Source organism: Peromyscus californicus, unplaced genomic scaffold, assembly GCF_007827085.1.
Source record: "Peromyscus californicus insignis strain IS unplaced genomic scaffold, ASM782708v3 Scaffold_16__1_contigs__length_79575227, whole genome shotgun sequence".
Lineage (NCBI taxonomy): Eukaryota > Metazoa > Chordata > Mammalia > Rodentia > Cricetidae > Peromyscus > Peromyscus californicus.
This window is the reverse complement of record NW_026294458.1, coordinates 70,028,130-70,046,444: the sequence shown is the minus strand read 5'-3', so window position 1 is coordinate 70,046,444 and position 18,315 is coordinate 70,028,130. Positions and strand designations below refer to the sequence as shown.

General features: G+C 36.5%; 3 protein-coding genes across 6 annotated transcripts; all 3 read left to right on the top strand.

The window, feature by feature from the left end:
* The first annotated feature begins 408 nt into the window (after positions 1 to 408).
* Positions 409 to 627, top strand: LOC128111450 (keratin-associated protein 19-4-like). Its single transcript, XM_052739716.1, has one exon. The coding sequence runs from the start codon at positions 409 to 411 to the stop codon at positions 625 to 627; it is 219 nt and encodes a 72-aa protein (XP_052595676.1).
* A 6,669-nt stretch (positions 628 to 7,296) lies between these two features.
* On the top strand, positions 7,297 to 7,578 carry LOC128111596 (keratin-associated protein 16-3). 3 transcript variants are annotated; one of them, XM_052739845.1, is made up of 2 exons: positions 7,297 to 7,354; positions 7,460 to 7,578. In XM_052739845.1, the coding sequence occupies exons 1-2, from the start codon at positions 7,297 to 7,299 to the stop codon at positions 7,576 to 7,578; spliced, it is 177 nt and encodes a 58-aa protein (XP_052595805.1). The 3 variants fall into 3 exon arrangements, with proteins under 3 accessions (XP_052595805.1, XP_052595804.1, XP_052595803.1); XM_052739844.1 differs by having other exon boundaries at positions 7,297 to 7,432; positions 7,514 to 7,578; XM_052739843.1 differs by having other exon boundaries at positions 7,297 to 7,578.
* Positions 7,579 to 10,980: 3,402 nt separating this feature from the next.
* LOC128111595 (keratin-associated protein 16-3-like) lies at positions 10,981 to 11,268 on the top strand. 2 transcript variants are annotated; one of them, XM_052739842.1, is made up of 2 exons: positions 10,981 to 11,044; positions 11,150 to 11,268. In XM_052739842.1, exons 1-2 carry the CDS (start codon positions 10,981 to 10,983, stop codon positions 11,266 to 11,268), a joined length of 183 nt encoding a protein of 60 aa, XP_052595802.1. The 2 variants fall into 2 exon arrangements, with proteins under 2 accessions (XP_052595802.1, XP_052595801.1); XM_052739841.1 differs by having other exon boundaries at positions 10,981 to 11,268.
* The last annotated feature ends 7,047 nt before the right edge of the window (positions 11,269 to 18,315 follow it).

Sequence of the window (18,315 nt, the reverse complement as noted above, 5' to 3'; positions counted from 1 at the left end):
AAAACTGGATATGAACAGATTTAATTGAGAACAAGACATTGTTAGATGTGATCACTCAAACATGCCAGCTATGAGGAGTTCTATTAGTGGTTTGGTAGATCCAGACTTTGAAGATGCAGCAACTCCATCTCATTATGTGATGAGAGGAATTTTAAGGGCCACACTAATTTGGCAGCTAAGTGCATTCAACAGTTTGTTGAACTAAAAGAGACTCCCCTTGCCAGTGGACAGTGTAATAATGAGTAGTTTTTAAGTAGCTGTAATTGAAGAAAAATGATGCAAAAGGACGGAATGCATATTACATATCACATGTTCTTCTTAGTGTACACAAGCTTGCCCCACACATAAGGACATTTGTCCTCAAGATCTTATCTTGAACAGCATGCCAAACTTTCCATCTCTGACACCATGAAACACTACAACAGCTACTATGGAGGCCTGGACAATGGCTATGGAGGCTTTGGGGGCCTGAGCTGTGGCTATGGCTGTGGGTATGGCAGTTTCCACAGACTGGGCTATGGCTGTGACTTTGGTGGCTGTGGATATGGCTCTGGCTATGGAGGCTATGGGTATTGCTACAGCTGTCCACTTACCTGTGGAGGATATGGGTTCTTCACCTTCTACTGAAAGGCTTGCTTGGGAAACAAACACTTGAGACCATGAGAAGATTAACCCAATCAATCAAATATTGAATGAATATCACTGTGGACTAAGCCAAGAGAATCTGAATAGTTCAAGGTTTTAAGAGCGCTAATCATCTGAACATGTTTATAGACACTCCCTACTTCAATATGTATAGAATAATCTGGTTTAGTTTGCAATAAATTATTCTACTAGAAATCAGCACACACATGTAGTATTTAATCATTTGTTCATGGAAATGATATCTCTGGCTCTTGTTTTATGTTTTTGTTTACTGAATGTTTTCAAATAAATTATTTCATTTCAAAATAGATCCACTCATCAATGTACCCAATCAAGACATTTGAATTCACAAGGATTAGCTGACTTTTCATATTCATAATTCTAGCCTCTTTCTAAAAAAATATATATATATGTATTCTAGCCTCTTTCATAATATATCTTTCATATATATATATGAAAGATATATATATATATCTTTAGTCCAAGTGTTCTTCACCCAGCTATAGTGAACTTCTTTGAGTCCACGTTTTCAGAGTGTATTGTTTTACTGGACTTCATCAGAGTAATGCATTCCAGTGACTCTACTGGAAAATTACACTCTTTGACAGGTAATAACAACAGATATTATTTTCCTAGTTATTAATAGTAATAAGTAAGTAAAATGTGACATCCTAAAACCTACTTGATTTATTTGTAGGTTTGTGGCTTCAGCTTGAATTAATGAGGATAAAATATTCAAATTATCATGTTGTTTATCATTTAGGATAAACAATAAAAATGAAGAACATAGAAAAATACTAATGTGTCATATTAAAAATTCCTGTATGTTGGATGTATGCAAGTGTGTGCTTGAGCATACACACACACACACACACACACACACACACACACACACAAACACACACAAGCGTGCATGCATGGGCATGTATTTACAGGTGAGAGGCAGTATGGAAGCCAGATATCACAAATATGTAGCCGACAGTGACAGATAACAATGATCAAAACCATCACGTGTCCTCTAACACAAATGTAAAAAATAGTCTGGTATTTCACAGATAACAGATATCTTCACAGATAGCAGTGGTAAAATTAAAGGTTATGAAAATTATCTCTATGGGTAAAGACATAGAACAGAGGTCACTTATGTTTATACTCAACCTTGAGGCCATCTGTGAGTCAAGATTAGGCAAACTTTACAGCAACCTTGAGCATTTATACAGATGATTGGTATCTTAGGGATGGTTGAAAATCATTTTCATCTCAATTATCTTTTTGATTCTACCTTTTTACACCTTGCTTATTTTTTGGAGATTTTCAAGACATCTTCAGTGTAAATGGTTGCTGACTTTTACAGTCATTTGTAACAGAATACTCTCAACATCTGAGATCCCAATAAATATTTATTATTTCATGAGGCACCAGTTAGCTATTATCTTGTAAATAAGCATATAATAGGCAAATGGAAGGAAAATAAAAATGATTATGGTGAAAGCAGCTATGTATTACTGTATGATATCATGAATTTTACATGGAAATAAAAAGTCTTGAATGAAAATTGATGGTCCCAGAGAGAAATCTGTAGTACTGAGCACTCAGAGCAACTGATAAAAAGGGCAAAAATGGATCAGAGGATGTGAGATAGTAGTGGCCACAGTGTAGGTGAGGGGACTGTAATCTGTACTTCATGATAATACTTTGGATATCTAATAGACAGGAAAAGAAATCATTATAAAAAAGGTAAATTTTTAATGGTTTGTAATACTGCTTAAAAACAGATCTCTAATTATTTTGAACTGTCTTTCATGTTTAAAAAATTATGCCATGTTTATAGATAAAAAAGTTTTATTTTTCAACAATTATTAAAATAGAGGTTACTGGTTATGAGGAACAACGCTCTAAAATAATAATAAAAGAAGATGAAAATCTGATGAATACATTTCAGCTTTTTCCCTTGAAGTTAACTACTGCTGCACACAGCAGGTTGGCTGATAGCTTCAGAGCTTTTAAATGTTTCCTACCATTTGACAAGAAACCCAATGTGAGGTATAAGATGGTTTTGGAGTGGAATGATAAATTTAATTTAATTATATTATTTCATTTAATAATAAGCAAAGCAGAGTAATTCAAAGAAACCTGGGTATCAAGGGATATGTAATTTCAATATAGTACTACAACTCTGTTATTTGGTTTGTCTATAAACAGCTCTGTTTAGATTTTGAAATAAGAAATTTCTTTCCATGAAAGTGGGTTTCAGAAGCACCATGAACAGAAAGCAGTGAAAACTCACACAATGTGGTGAGTTGGATGGTTCCTTCATGTGTTAGGACTCTGCCAAGCATGAAACATAGAATTACATGAAAATTTGACAGCAAATGAGAAATATTTGATCTCATTGCTTGGTAGGGTATAAAAACATATGTGACCATATTTCAATTGTCACACTAAATATTTTGTCTTGAACAGACCAACTTGCCTCTCTGAACACCATGAACAAGTATGGTAACTACTATTCAGCCTAGATTGCAGCCAGGGAGGCCTCAGAGTCTAGAGCTGTGGCTGTGGTTATGGATACAGAGACACTTGCAGTCTAGGGAGGGGCTGTCATTGTAAAAACTTTGGTTATGAGTCTGGCTATGGAGGCTGCAGATACATGTTGCCACCCTTCATGCCTAGGATATGAAATCTCCAGACTCTTTTAAATTATTTTTATATTCAACATCTGAACAATAAGAGAACTCTCCAAAGATGGAGTCCCTCAGTTCTACAACTGAGTTCATGATGGTGTTACTTGTGCACAAAAATCGAGTATGTCACACAATTTTCAGTTTATAACACCAATGACATCATGATGCCAGAATTATTTAATTTTGTTTGTAACTGATTTGATCTCTCTTCATCTTCTAATAAATCATTCTAATTTGGAAACAAAATATGATTTCTGTTCATAAATTTAATTATGTATGCATGCTGATGAATCTTGACAATTCCATTATCAAGGAGAGAGCCATAGACATACAAATAATAGATAGTTTGGAAGTGAACTAACAGACAGCTTCAGTAAGATCAATAAGCAATATTTTCCTGTTTCTTTCACTAGGTAATACTCATATTCAAGTCAACAAGAAGCAGCTGTCAACATAACTATATATTCATATGTTACACATGTTTTATTACATTGAGAAGTGTTTCTCAACTCATACATTCAGTAACATTGGCCCTTTAAATATAAATCAGTAAAGTATTTTAGATTAAGCCATATCATTAAGCATACTGGGAAAATAAACTACCCATGCAAGAAAAATTTTGAATTCTGTGGTCTCACCCCACTCTTTTGTACATTCTTATTTGATAATTAAATGTGCCATTGATCTATGTTATTAATTAAACAGGGTAGTTTTTCATAAGAGGCTAGTTCACATTTAATTTGCAATTTTTTAGCTACACTTGTTCAGTTGACTGCTTATCTTATTTCACTTCAGCTCCATGACAGGACACCCTTATTTTTAATCCACATCATAGAGAAGCAATTGAAATCCAAACACCTGTCTTTGAGTTCATCCCAGAACTACATTTGGAGCTATCTTGTGGTGCTAAAATATTGTGCACCCTAATAAACTTATTGGGGGTCAGAGACAGAACAGCCACTAGATACAAAGGCTAGAAAATGGTGGCACTCACACCTTTAATCCTAGCACTCCAGAGGTAGAAATCCCTCTGGATCTCTGTGAGTTCAAGGCCACATTGGAAACAGCCAGGCATGGTGACACATGCCTTTAATCCCAGAAAGCAAGCCTTTAATCCCAGGGAGTGGTGGTAGAAAGCAGAAAGGTATATAAGGCGTGAGGATCAGAAACTAGAAGCATTTGGCTGGTTAAGCTTTTAGGTTTTGAGCAGCACAGTTCAGCCAGAACCATTCGGATGTGAGGACACAGAGGCTTCCAGGCTGAAGAAACAAGATCAGCTGAGAAGTTGGCCAGGTGAGATTAGCTGTGGCTTGTTCTGGTTCTCTGACCATCCAGCATTTCACCCCAATAACTGGCCCCGGGTTTGATTTTATTAATAAGACTCTCTAAGATTCATGCTACACTATCTATTATTTTTTGTATGTTTATGAGTTATATGAGAATAAAACTGATCTCTACAATTTCATTATGGATAGCCCATTGACTTTTCTCCCATCACATCACTAGAATGATCTATCCTGCTTGTTTGTTTACCATTGTGCACATCTCGACCAAAATTCACCATTCTGTGAAATCTTCCTAGATTAAACTAAAAACATGCATTAGTTCACAATGAAGTCCTCACTTTCCAAGGTACTGTCTCTGTCCCCTGAGTACAGGTGAATGTTCATACATCACTATATCTAGCTTTGGTATTTTGATGCATGTATTTAATGACTTTCGTTTACTCTTTATCCATAAGCATGTAGGTTTGTACTTACGTGGGTATGTACACAAAGGGGCAGGACACATTTATATATTACTTGCTGCTTCTTTGAAATTGTAAAAATAAATCCAGAGCTGTACCACAGTTGAGCTTGCTTTCATTTGTAATATCTCTTCTAATACGTGCACAGCATTATGCACATAATAACGATAACATGAATGAGTCTTTAGTCATGTGCACACACCTGTCATATTTGCCTCAGCATTCATAAGATTCTTTAAACTTTTCAATGTACTTATTGATGCTGGAGTTAAAAATAACTCATTGAAAGAGCTGGAGAGATGGCTCAGCAGTTACGAGCACTGACTACTCTTCCAGAAGATCCTAGGTTCAATTTCCAGCACTTACATTGCAGCTCACAACTTTCTGTAACTCCAAGATCTGACACTCTCACATATGTGCAGACTAAACACCAGTGCACATAAAATAAAAATAAATTAAAAAATGACTCATTGAGAAAGGGATTTTTTTTCCTACATATTTTCCCCCCAACAAACAGTACAATAAACTTGAGTAAAGCAGCAAAAGAATTTCCCTGAAGGAAAAACATTAGTTTAAATATTCATTTGAAAGTTGTAGGCCATTTTGAATCCCACTTTACTTGGGAGAAAGCTTACTTACAGCTTACTCACTACAAGCTGTACAGAATTACAAGAGACAGAATTCATTGTTTTTTGTTTTCTTTGCCCAACAGGATGACTGTTTTCTTTGGAAGAAGAGTTGATTAATCCAGTTGAGAAAAGATATTATCAAGAATCCTATTTCCAAATTAAAACAAAAAATAAAACAAAGTACTCTCTGGTATATATTTAATGTCACATAAAGTGAAATACTAATTAAAGCCCAAAGCCTAGGATATGATTGTATTCCAATGATAAATAAGTTTGGATTGATTTCCTGTTTTTAAGGTTAAGATTGGGAAATCTGAGAGAAGTGACAGTCTCTGCTCACATTCTTCTTTGCAACACAGTAGGTTAAACATTGTCACTCATATTTGGAGAGTTATGAGTCCTGAGAAATTTAAAGCATCCTGTTAAAATAGTGCATGACCCCAAAAGTATAGCAACACTTCCTAAAATATTCAAACATTTACAAGTAAGTAATGTCTTGAACTCTTGTGAGCTCATTTTCTAAGACAAAATAATGCAAACAATGCATATACTGTAGGAAATACAATGTAAGGGAAAAGGTATTGTGATAATTTTAGGTATGTGGATAAAAAGATGAAAGCCTATTTAAAAAGTAAACGGTCATTAACTAAATACCCAGCTGGTACTATAATAAATAGAAAATAAAGACAAATTATGAAGTAAAGAGTGGCTTGATACAGAGGATGGCAGCATAGAATATGGGGAAGAGGAGGGGAAGTCGTAAGCAAGGATCTTGAGGAGCTCAGATAACACTGTAGGTAGAATCCAGTCTCTAGAAATGATAAAATGGATAATGGTATAAGGGGAACATATTTGAAAAATCTATTTAGGCTGGTTATAGAATGAATTTAATGTCTTGATAATCCTTTGGTTTGGGGGTTAAATTTTTAGTATTCTGATAAGCCAAGAAATTTTTTATGATGATGAATAAAGTAAAAATAGTTTTTAATTCTGCCTACAGTTTTCTGTTTCTTTTTGTGTATCTATCGTGATTAGGCTCATTCATCTGAAACATATCCTCTCCTTTTGAAAGAGTTCAGATGCTTCATTTGTCAATCTGAAAAACACATTGGAAGATTATGGAAAGTTTAAATGTTTTAAACAAGATCATTTATTACAACTAGGTGGATATTAGATATTGCAATCTAAATGAATGAAACAAAATTAGGAATGAGAAAATATTTAGAAAAAAGGCTACCAATATGAATGATATAACAAGCATAATAATGAATTCTATTACAGGAATTTAAAGTCTCTAACTTTGAAGGCATTGACGTTTTCTCATAAAAAAGGGACACAGTGAGTTCAAGGGCATTCTAACTAGGCAGAGAAGCAAGCTAAAACATTTTAATGAGTTGTATTCCTCCCTTTGTGTTAGCAAACAGATTAATGAGGTGTCCCTAGTACATTAATAACTTGGAATGATTGAAAACAGTGCCCACAGGTTTTGTCACATGTTCAGCAGAGTATATAAGCTTCCCCTAACACTCATTGACATTCACACTCAGGATTTTACCTTGAACAACAGATCAAACCTACCTCTCCCTACACCATGAGCTACTACAGTGGATATTATGGAGGCCTGGGCTATGGCTATGGTGGCTTCGGAGGCCTGGGCTATGGCTATGGAGGCTATGGCTGTGGATGTAACAGCATCCGGAGACTGGGCTGTGGCTGTGGTTATGGAGGCTATGGCTCTGGCTCTGGCTATGGAGGCTATGGCTATGGCTCTGGCTATGGAGGCTATGGATATGGCTCTGGCTATGGAGGCTACGGATACGGATGCTGCCGCCCTTCATGCTGTGGAAGATATGGTTTCTCCAGCTTCTACTGAAATCCTGCTCTAGTAATTCAGCATTTGAATCCTTGACTAGGTGTTCTGAGAAATCCTAGTCAAGTGGCTGTGATGGTCCTAAGCCACCTGGGCAGGTGAAATCATAGAATGGTAAAGACTCCATTTATAAAATGTGTCTACATTTTAAGCTTGGAGACTAAGAGTGAGTTTATGTTCAGTTGCCAATAAATGATTCAATAAGAAATTGAAATATGATTTTTGTTTGTTTCATTTCATTTGTATGTAAAAATTGTTGATGTATGTTAAGTACAACAAAATGCATATAAGAATATATATGTAAATAAATACACAAATACACACAAATATGCATATATGCAGAGATAGGTAGATAGATAGATAGATAGATAGATAGATAGATAGATAGATATAAACAGAGCAAGAGAGAAACAGAGGGGGTATACTTTAATAGCAATGAAACAGTAAGGAGATAGAAATATGATCACCCTGACTTGACCAACACATGCTGAATACAAGTACTGAAGTATTATACCTTACCTCATAAGTTTGGAAGTTTTGTCAGACCATGACCTGTGTTAACACTTGCCTCTTTAAAAAGCTTATTTTGTTGAAATGGAGAATTGAATCAACCAATCAACAGGTTACCTACTTGGGAACATAACTAACCAATCAGCAATGTTAAAATCCAACTCTAGGTGAACATTTCCTATGACCTGAACTTTCTGCTATATGACCATGCTGCTATAAATTGGGATGGACCACCACTATGGGCTAAATGAGTGAAATGGAACTCAGCAATGCTGTTGAAGGTTTAGTTCTGTAACCTGACCAAGTATCATAGGATTTTCCGGGAGGCATTTTCTTTCTAAATAGGATAATACCCTCCATGAATAGTTAGCATAAGGCTGTAAAGGAGAAAAATAAATTATCACTAATGTTCACATTCTAAGTTTAGTCAATACTATAACAATTTTGTTTTCTTTAAGATTTATTGATCAATCTCTATGTTGAGAGGAAATGTTTTGCATTTGTAAAAGTTTAACACTTCCATACAGTGAGAATATTTTTACCCTTCTATCCATAAAAATGAGTAAAAACTTATGTAAGTCATGAGTTGACATATCTAAACAAGTAATAACAGCATAATTTTTCTTATGATTCAATGAATGGATAGAAAAAAATAGAATTCTCTACAGATATTGCAAAAAATATTTTTTGTCTTGTGCTCATAGAAAATAGTGTTTTGTTATATTTTCTTCAAAATACTTTTTCTTGTTTTAATGGAGAAGTAAACTTTGCCCAGCACAGTTTTGTATCTTCTTTCATGAAGATACATTTAGCATTAAACAAATTACTGAAGGGCTTGTCATTTGTTTCCCATACTATTTCTACATATAAGATAAACTCATGTTTCAAAATATTGGGGAAAATGCAGTTAACAAATTACACACTCGGAGTACCAGAGCAGTAGTGTGAAATTCTTAGCTGTGGTTAAGAGTTCTAAATCATCCTTCCAGATGGCCTGGCACAAAATCATAGACTTGCTTAGAACATTATGAAAGTTAGGGGTAGGGTTTATAACTCCAGTATGTAGTTCATGAGCGTGAGCGTGAGAGATGTCAGTGTCTTGCTGCAGTTTCAAAAGGCTGTGCCTGCTTTTTAATGAAGTTTAGCTAGAGTAGCACACACCCTCAGGAGAAAGGCTAGTGTAGGTTTATTGCTATCTCAACCAGAAACATGGCTGGAGTTCATGTCAGACTGAAAATATTTCTTAGAGTATCTGATAAGCTGCTTAAGTTATTCTCTGACTAGTCTGTGCTTTAATATCATGGGTAGTCATATATGCCATTCCTATAATTTTTCGAGTGCCAACTGACTGCTAAGGTAAGGTCAAATAAACAAACCTATTAGAACAAAGGATGTGTCCCTTTATAATCATAACTGGAATGTTACAGTCTTAAAACCTATGTCATTCAAAACTATAATAAATATAAAGAAAAATTTAACAGTGTAATTATAGTCATAAAATAAATTATATGAGACTCAGCTTTCAAGATGTGGCTACATGTGGGTGAGGTTTGGTCAACTTCAAATTCAGCCTTGGGCATTGCCACCTCACCGGGATGAGCCAAGGGGAGATTGAACACCAAGCCTTCAATATTCTGAAAAAGTATTCTATTATCCACTCCCCTTCTCTGATTGGGCCTTACAATTACTGAATTTAAGATCTTTTTGAGTCTTACAAGCCTTATTAAATGTGAAGAGGATTTTATGTCTTAAAATATGCTTTAAGTAATAAATAACATTATTAATATTTTAGAAAGGTTCAGCAGGCATTGTAGAAAACATTACCTCAAATTTTTACCTAAAAGCGGCTATAACAACAGAAGAGCACAGAAAGGCAAAGTGATGGAAAGGGCACATGCCTTATCCTGAGTGTGGAGAACTAAGTAGTATTGACTTGAGTGAGTAGGCTATAGCCAAATCCATTTTATCTCCTCATCCCTTCATTTGGGTAGAGATATACAGTGGGAAATTGAAGTTGGGTGATTCTTGAAATGAGACTTGAAAGACACAAATTACCAATAATAGCTAGAGAAGGAAAGAAACAGGATGAACAAAACAGGATGAATAGAGCAGGCACAGATGTCATCTGCAGGAGCCCTGAAGCTGGATTTCCTGTGGAGACAAGGTGCAGGAGCGAGAGCGAGAGTTCTGCCAAGAAGCTAAATGGAATTTTAATCACTGTCATTGTCTCTCTCTCTCCACTTGTAACTTGATTGCGGTATGTTGTTAAACAAAAATAAATATTGCATAATTGAACGTAAAATCCCCAAATAAATATGACAATCATGCATACTCAAAATCTTATACTTCTAGAAATCAGGTGACAGTTTATGGCTCTTGACAGTGAGTAAAGTATTTGCCTCACATGACACAAAATATGGGACCCTTTTGAAAACATTGATACATTTCCATCTTGATCTAGGCTATTTTCCAAATTTCATGGGCTCAAAATATAACAATGTCCCCCAACAAAATGCTCTAGAAAAATTTTAATTTCCATCCAAGAATACTTAATGCATTTGGTATTGTCTAATAATAGCAAATTCTCTTAAATTCTGTATCTTTGCATTTGGAAGACACAATGACTCGGTCTAATAAGGTTGAAGCAATAAATTCTGAGACAAACTCACAAAGTAGTCAAATAAAGCTTAAACATTCTTAACAAATGTTGGTCAAATGACAGTGGATGAATGTGCTGTCTCAGGCAATTACAATTCATGGAATGACACAAAGGAGGGGCACAGGCTTTAGCACATCCTCTGCCCAGGGTATATAAGCTTTGCTGTAGGTGCTGATGCTCACACTCACGATTGATCTCATCTTAAACAGCAGAACAAACCTACCACTCCCGACACTATGAGTTACTTCAGTGGCTACTACGGAGGCCTGGGCTATGGCTATGGAGGCTTCAGAGGCCTGGGCTATGGCTATGGAGGCTATGGCTGTGGATGTAACAGCATCCGCAAACTGGGCTATGGATATGGCTCTGGCTATGGAGGCTATGGCTATGGTTCTGGCTATGGAGGCTATGGATATGGCTCTGGCTATGGAAGCTATGGATATGGCTCTGGCTACGGAGGCTATGGATATGGATGCTGCCACCCTTCATGCTGTGGAGGGTATGGGTTTTCCAGCTTCTACTGAGTGAATTGCTGAAATTAGAAGCAAACAGGACAGTTCCAAGTATATGTGTTCATATTCTTTGCTGTTATTCCAGAGAAATTCATCTCATTTCCTCTGACACCAACAGGAATGTTTAAGCAGCTTCTATGATCATTTTGTATCTTTCACTCCTGTAACCCATTACCAAAATGCATATTTAATATGAATAATCATTTAATTTAATTTATTCTTCTTGTTTTGGTCTGTTTTTTTAAAGTGCTATTGCCATGTTATCTTTCTAGCAATGACTTAGAGGAACTTTGTGCTTTATTGTTATCTAATAAATATTTGAAGTGTTTACCATTATTATAGCATCTTATTTTGCAACTAATATAAAGAATTTTATTAGGAAGTGTTGATATCTGGCTTCACACTATGTTTTGATGAAGATGATTCTAAGTCGTTTTGCTACACAAGCTTAGAACATATAGGATGTCTACTAAGAGTTCACAGAAATAACTAGCTTCCATTTGCTCACTCAAGTTATAAACCCACTCAAATGCCTTTAGTGTGCAGCCACCACAGAGAGTACTTTCTTGCATTCTGCTGTGGAGTACGGCTATTGGCTGCATCTTCTTTTGGTAACACTGCTGTAACCAGTCATGACATTGCCTGTCCTTTGTCTCAGGGAACGGTAGACATAAGTGAGTCTTGTTTACTTTCCTTGGCATCTACAGAGAGCTACAATGTGTGTGGTGAACATACTTTGTTGGAAACACAAACAGTGGCAGAACCTCTTACATCACAGTAAATTCACGTGGTGATGGGGGTTCAGTGGCACAAATTTGTAAGATGAACAGCTTTTCCCTGGTGTTGTGGCACAGATTCTCCATTTTTAAGATTATCATTTTAATCGTGTGTATATGTGAAAGTGTGTTTGTATGTCTTCCAGTGGGTACATGCAGGTGAGTCAATTTAGCACAGAGGCCAGAGGCTTTTGATTCCTCTAGAGTTGGAACTACAGGTGGTTGTGTACTGTTGGACCTGGGTGTTAGAAACTGAACTTGGGTCTTCTGCAAGACCAGTGTGAACTCTTAACTACTGAACCGTCTTTCCAGACTCATGAACACAAGTTATTTTACTTCAATGGTCATTACTAATATTAACTCCTTGCAAATCACACATCATACACACACACACACACACACACACACACACACACAAGCACACACAAACACATGTACACGAGCATGTAAACACACACATATGCACACATGCACACAAAATTATATGTTATAAAGTGACTGTTGAGAGTAAAAGACAAAAGTTTAAGAAGTAGGTTGATAGAAATGGAAATAAAAGGGGCCAAATCAGCATCAGGATCGGAGCTGAAGCAGTAGCCATGCTGACATGAGTGTTACTTGTGTAGGAGTGGAGTGCAGGATTGCTCCCAGCTGCAGAGGTGAGAGGACAGAACCATGTCTATATGTGTATGAAAGGATAGATGGCATGTCTATATTGACAAACAGACAGGCCTTACTGGGTCCAAACCAGGTTGAAGCTCAGGGATAGTGATAAGTTCTCTGCCTCTTGGTCTTTGATGCACATACCAGGTGGTCAGGTGACAGGTCCCTTGAAGTCAACATGGATCATCCTAGATGTACACATTTTTATGGTTTTCACGTGAGGTAGTTATACCTTTTCCTTGGTTTGGTAGGTCCATTAAGTTCTTATGCCTGCTTTTCTTTGATATGATAGTAACAAGCACACATGCCCCTATATTCTCACCAATAAATTAACAGAATGGCATTCTGTGTACTCCTAGGAGTAAGTGATTTATCAGTGCTGTATGAGTGGTTCCAATTTTTTTCAAATGTCCACCCAGGTGCATAGTTGTCCTCCATCCTTAAAATGGAGTCAAAAGAAGCTTTCAAAATAGTCTTTCAGCAAGGTACAATCTGAGAAACCACCATTTTATACAATATGAAGTAACTTGGAGCTGGTCACGACCGGCTTTTAGTGGTTCCTTATTAAGACAGTCTATTTGCCACCATCATGATGTGAGAAACACGAGTGACATAGTATTCTACAAAGAACTGCAGGAAGCAGGTGTGTGTGTGTGTGTGTGTGTGTGTGTGTGTGTGTGTATGTGTGTGTGTGTATGTGTGTGTGATGTGTGTGTGTGGTGTGTGTATGTGTGTGGTGTGTGTGTGTGTGCATGTGGGTGTGTGTGTGCGTGCATGTGGGTGGGTGTGTGTGTGCATGGGTGTGTGTATGTGTGTGTATATGTGTGCGTATGTGTGCATGTGTGTGCGTGTGTATGTCTGTGTGTGTGCGTGTGTGTATGTGGTGTGTGTGTATTGGGGGAAGCATTTCTGATTTGTTTTTCATTTATAAATGACCTTTAATGTTCTATCGACAATCTCCACTATGGAAAACACAAAGCGAAACGTTAGTAGCAAGCAGGATTTGTTTATTTTTTTTTCGTTGATAAGAGCTTTTCATGGCTGACAACTCTGGTCCTATTATTCAACTAAGAGTAGGGATCCTGACTCTTCCTTCTTCTCAGAGATTTTCTACTCAGAAATTTCCTCAGGCCATGCATAACAAATTACCTTCATGCTTGCTCTACAATTTATCATTCCTGGTTCAGCACCTAGGATTTCAGCACTGAATCTGGACTCGAGCTTTCTGCAACAAGTTTTTTAGCCAACTTACAAAATGGCCAGGGAAGCCCATTCTACTAGTTAATTGGTCATGGACAGAAATGTGTGAATCTAATTAGCTCAAGTTTACCCCTAACTATTGATCTCAGAGATCTTTGTGTACTTTTATACACTTAAAAGAGAATAGTTCTTTGAATAAATTTTCATTTTATATGAATTATTTTCTTTTACTTATATATTGCTTTTATTTAAAATCAGACAATGAAAAAGTAAAGAAATAAAGCAAGGCATTAAGGAATGTAAACAAAAGGAAAGAAAGAAGAAAGGGAAAGAAGAATAGAAGGATGGAGGAAAAGTTTTTCCATTAATTATGATCACTTCATAATTAAACTTGTGTTGACAACAAAAACAATTATTGAATCAATAAAATAATATTTAATTGGAGAGGAAGAAATGGAATTAAAAAAGCTTCTTCTTTTGAATTTAGAGGAAGGAAGGAATTAAGTCACAAGTGAAGGGTGCATAACTTATATACAAGCCTTATGAATTTTTATAATTAAATGGGAAAAAAGATAATTTGTGTCCAAGCGTTGTAAAACCGGAATAAATGGATAAAAAGACTTTCCAGTGAATCTTTCTTACAAATACTATAATTAATTTTATTAGTGGAGTTTTGAAATCTAAAGCTTCCGGAGTTCTAAATACCCTGGACAGAGTTATTCCACAGCTTGCACTTGAACTAGAAGGGCTCTGGAATGCTCCCTGTGTATTAATGGCTGTGGTTACTATTCTACATGATTTATATCCTTGAATTTTCATTTTTTTATTGCTAACTCTAAAATTTAATGACATGTAAACACACATTTACATTTGCTCTCTAAGGGATGCTATTATGTACAGAGATTGCCCTGTTGACACATTTTTTAAATGGTGGGTGTTTTTATCATTTAGAACATATAACATGTGATTGCTCACCATAATTTTCTGCAGACAGGCATTGCATTGACTAAACATGACCTTGTCTTGAATCTACATTTGATGGCCGCATTTGAAGGCTTATTTATTTATTTATTTCTGTTCAAAACTGTCCAAATGCTATTAAAATTGACTTATACCCAATGTAATTAGTGCTTCTGAATGTCATGGATTTTCGAAGCAGATTTCAAAAGCTGTGTTTACATTCTTGATCTCATTGCCAAAAATTTGGAAGCAAGAAATCTCAAATACATTTCCAAATTGTAGTCATTAAAATGTTTCTGCTGTGGAGAAGCAAATTTTTGTTTCCACCTAGTGCAGTGGTTCTCAACCTTCCTAATGCTGTGTCCCTTTCTTACACATCATGTGGCGACCCCCAACCGTAAAATTATTCCATTGCTACTTCATAACTATAATTTTGCTACTGTTATGAATTGTAAATATCTTGATATGAGGATATCTGATATTTGATCCCCAAAGGGGTTGCAACCCACTGGGTTAGAACAGCTGATCTAGTGTATCATTCACATATTAAAACATTTCTTCTAGACACAAGCAAGAAGTTTATTTGCAGAGGAGTCATGGGTCCTTCTTTCAGGAGAGGCTGGAGCTGATATACTGGCGTTGGGTGTAGAGCAGGACAATGTCTTACTGCTTAGTAATGCCTTAGTCTTGCCTTCTACTCAACCTTATCCACTTGTTAGCATCCAAAGAAGCACTTGGGGCATTACTGGATCTCATTTTCCTTCTTCCAAGTGTAGCTACACTGAATACATCTCATTTTCTGCTCAGAGGTGGGGGAGAAGAAAAAAAACTGCAAGTCATAATTTTTTTTATGATTATAGAAGGGTGCCACAGTGTGCCTGCGAAGGTCAGAGGACAAGGTACAAGAGTTAATTTGAGTCTCTCCTTCCCCTTCCACCAGATGGGTCTGGTTCTCCAGACTTGAACTAAGTCATCAGGCTTAATATTAAGTTCCTTTACCAACTGAGCCATCTCATAGGCCTTAATTTTGAAGGGTTTAATAGTACTAATTGTAACCAACCTGCCAGTGAATTGTGATTGCATAACTTAAGATCTAACACTAATATTAAGAGAAGAAATATTATAGGAATATAAGTATAAACATAAGAAAGTTTTTCTTTTTTCTTACCTTCATTGGAAGTTATTTTTAAGAAATATCATAGAAATTGTTTTCACTCAAACTGTCTGGACCTTCTGTTTTATTGCTGTTTGGCCCTGTGAATGCTAACCCTGTCATTTTTGCTAGTCCTTTTGTTGAAAGTCCCTTGTTTAAGATGGCTTCATCTTGTTGGTGTGACCAATGTTCCTGCTATTTTAATGCATCTTTCAATGTACTGAAACAGAAAGAAATCTGAGAAAAATTTCGGTCAAGTTCCATAGTATCATAGAGTTCATCTATCAGATATGATACTTAATGAAAAATCAGCTGCAGCAATACATACACTCGCCTCAGTGAGCCATGAATTCTGTCTTTACATTAGCCCCCTCATAGGTTTCCATACTCCACTCTTCATTTCCCATTTTGGAAGGCAAACGTAAAACACTAACCACTGTGATTCTTTCCTGGACCCCAACCAAAAGGCAGCATCAGGTACAAATGTTACTTCCTCACAAAGATGGAAGACTCTAGGACCCCACTGGTCTCTCACCCCTGAACTAGCAATTTCTTCAGGACCCTTATCACCACTGGAGGTTACACACTGACTTACTCAGATCTATGTGCTCTCCAGAAAGCTTCAGTGTGTTTGCACAGAGACTTTTCTGTTCATCTTATCAAAAAGCTTATAAAAATGCCTGCCATGCTAACATTATCTCACGAAACTTGCCCTGGATAGATCTTTCATAGCACAAACTGATTGTTTATTTACCTATCAATTTCCTCATGTAGATAATTATTTTAGCGTAATGGAATGACATCAATATTGAAATCAACATCTTTACTATCATGTTTAAATACACATTATCTTGAAGCTAGGGCTAGAGACAAGTTGGCAGAACATTTACATAAAATGTGCAAGGACCTAGAGTCCATATACAGTACTGCACTAAATAAATAAATGATTAAACATCTGCAGATCTTCATTTAGAATCTAAGATGTGCTGGAAACCGTGAGTCACCTTTACCATAATTAATAAAGTAGCCCTGTTTTCTGAGATCTCACTTGATTGCATATGTTATCATTATCTATACTTCAGGTGTAATAGGTATGGAATTATTTTTACTTACTTTATTTGAAGATAAGTTGGTTCCAAGGGGTAGTTATGGTGGAGAGGTAAGGGTGAGACATGGACTGATTTTGTCAAACTGTGGGATCTTGCTTCTTAGGGTAACCAGTGTCTTCAAAGGGATGACCTAAGATGTAACAATCATAGTGGTGCCTCCCTGAAGACCAGGGACAAATACTCCAAGCTAGGAGACTTTGTGGAGAATTCAAGTGAGAACTCTAAATGCCACTTTGTATAAATAACACATTTTCCTTTAAGAATTTTCTTTTAGAAAGGTAGATACCCATTTTTGCCTTCATAATCTTCTTGAATATTTGGGTGCTGTGTCATCTACCAATTCCTCTCACCATACTTGTGTTCCCTCATTGTATGGAGGAACCTGGAACTTATCTGCTTGGTACAACAATCTGTCTTCCAGAAAGCTGTGCTTCATGCTTTTTGCAGTATTTTAATGCTGCAAAAATAAAGCTGATAAAAATTTTAAAATCACCAACATTAACTCATTTTACAGCAAAAGCTGGTTCTTTAGCTTAGGAATCCTAAGAAAAAAGCATTGTCTTTAGACATAGGAATCTCTGTCAAAAACAAACACAGATGCAACAAGTTTAGACTCAGATGTACATCAGTCTACCTTAAAGAATTCTCCCTCCCTTCCTTTCTCCCCCCATCCCTTTCTCCCGCCCTACTTCCCTCTGTTATCACTCAAGAACCTAATGGAATAAAGGCAACTGTCTACCTTACTTCACAACCTCTGTACTTGCCTTTCATTCAGATCAGTCTTCCATCCTCCCGCACACTGCCTCTCAGTTGTAGATGACATAGTAAATGTTCTAACACCCCTTAACTGTCAATTCCAGACTCGTCTTTGTACTTGTGTTGACACACAGTGACACCAGTTGTAGGCGGGAATTGTCTGAAAGAACATTTACTTAAGTTAGATTGCAAGCTCTGCCACTTCCCACTGTGACACTGGCGAAGTTATTCAACATTACTGTGCTTCAGTTCTCTCAGCATTAAGACTGGGGAAATAATAGTAACAAATTCACAGGAGCCTTATGAAGCTTAACAGAATAATGCGGCCTTTACACCATTACTTGTCGTATCATATAAAACCAGTATGTGTAAATTATTACTCCTCTTGTTTTTATAGGTTTGCATTTGGTTTCATGTCCATTTTCTATTAACTGTGTGTTGTTAC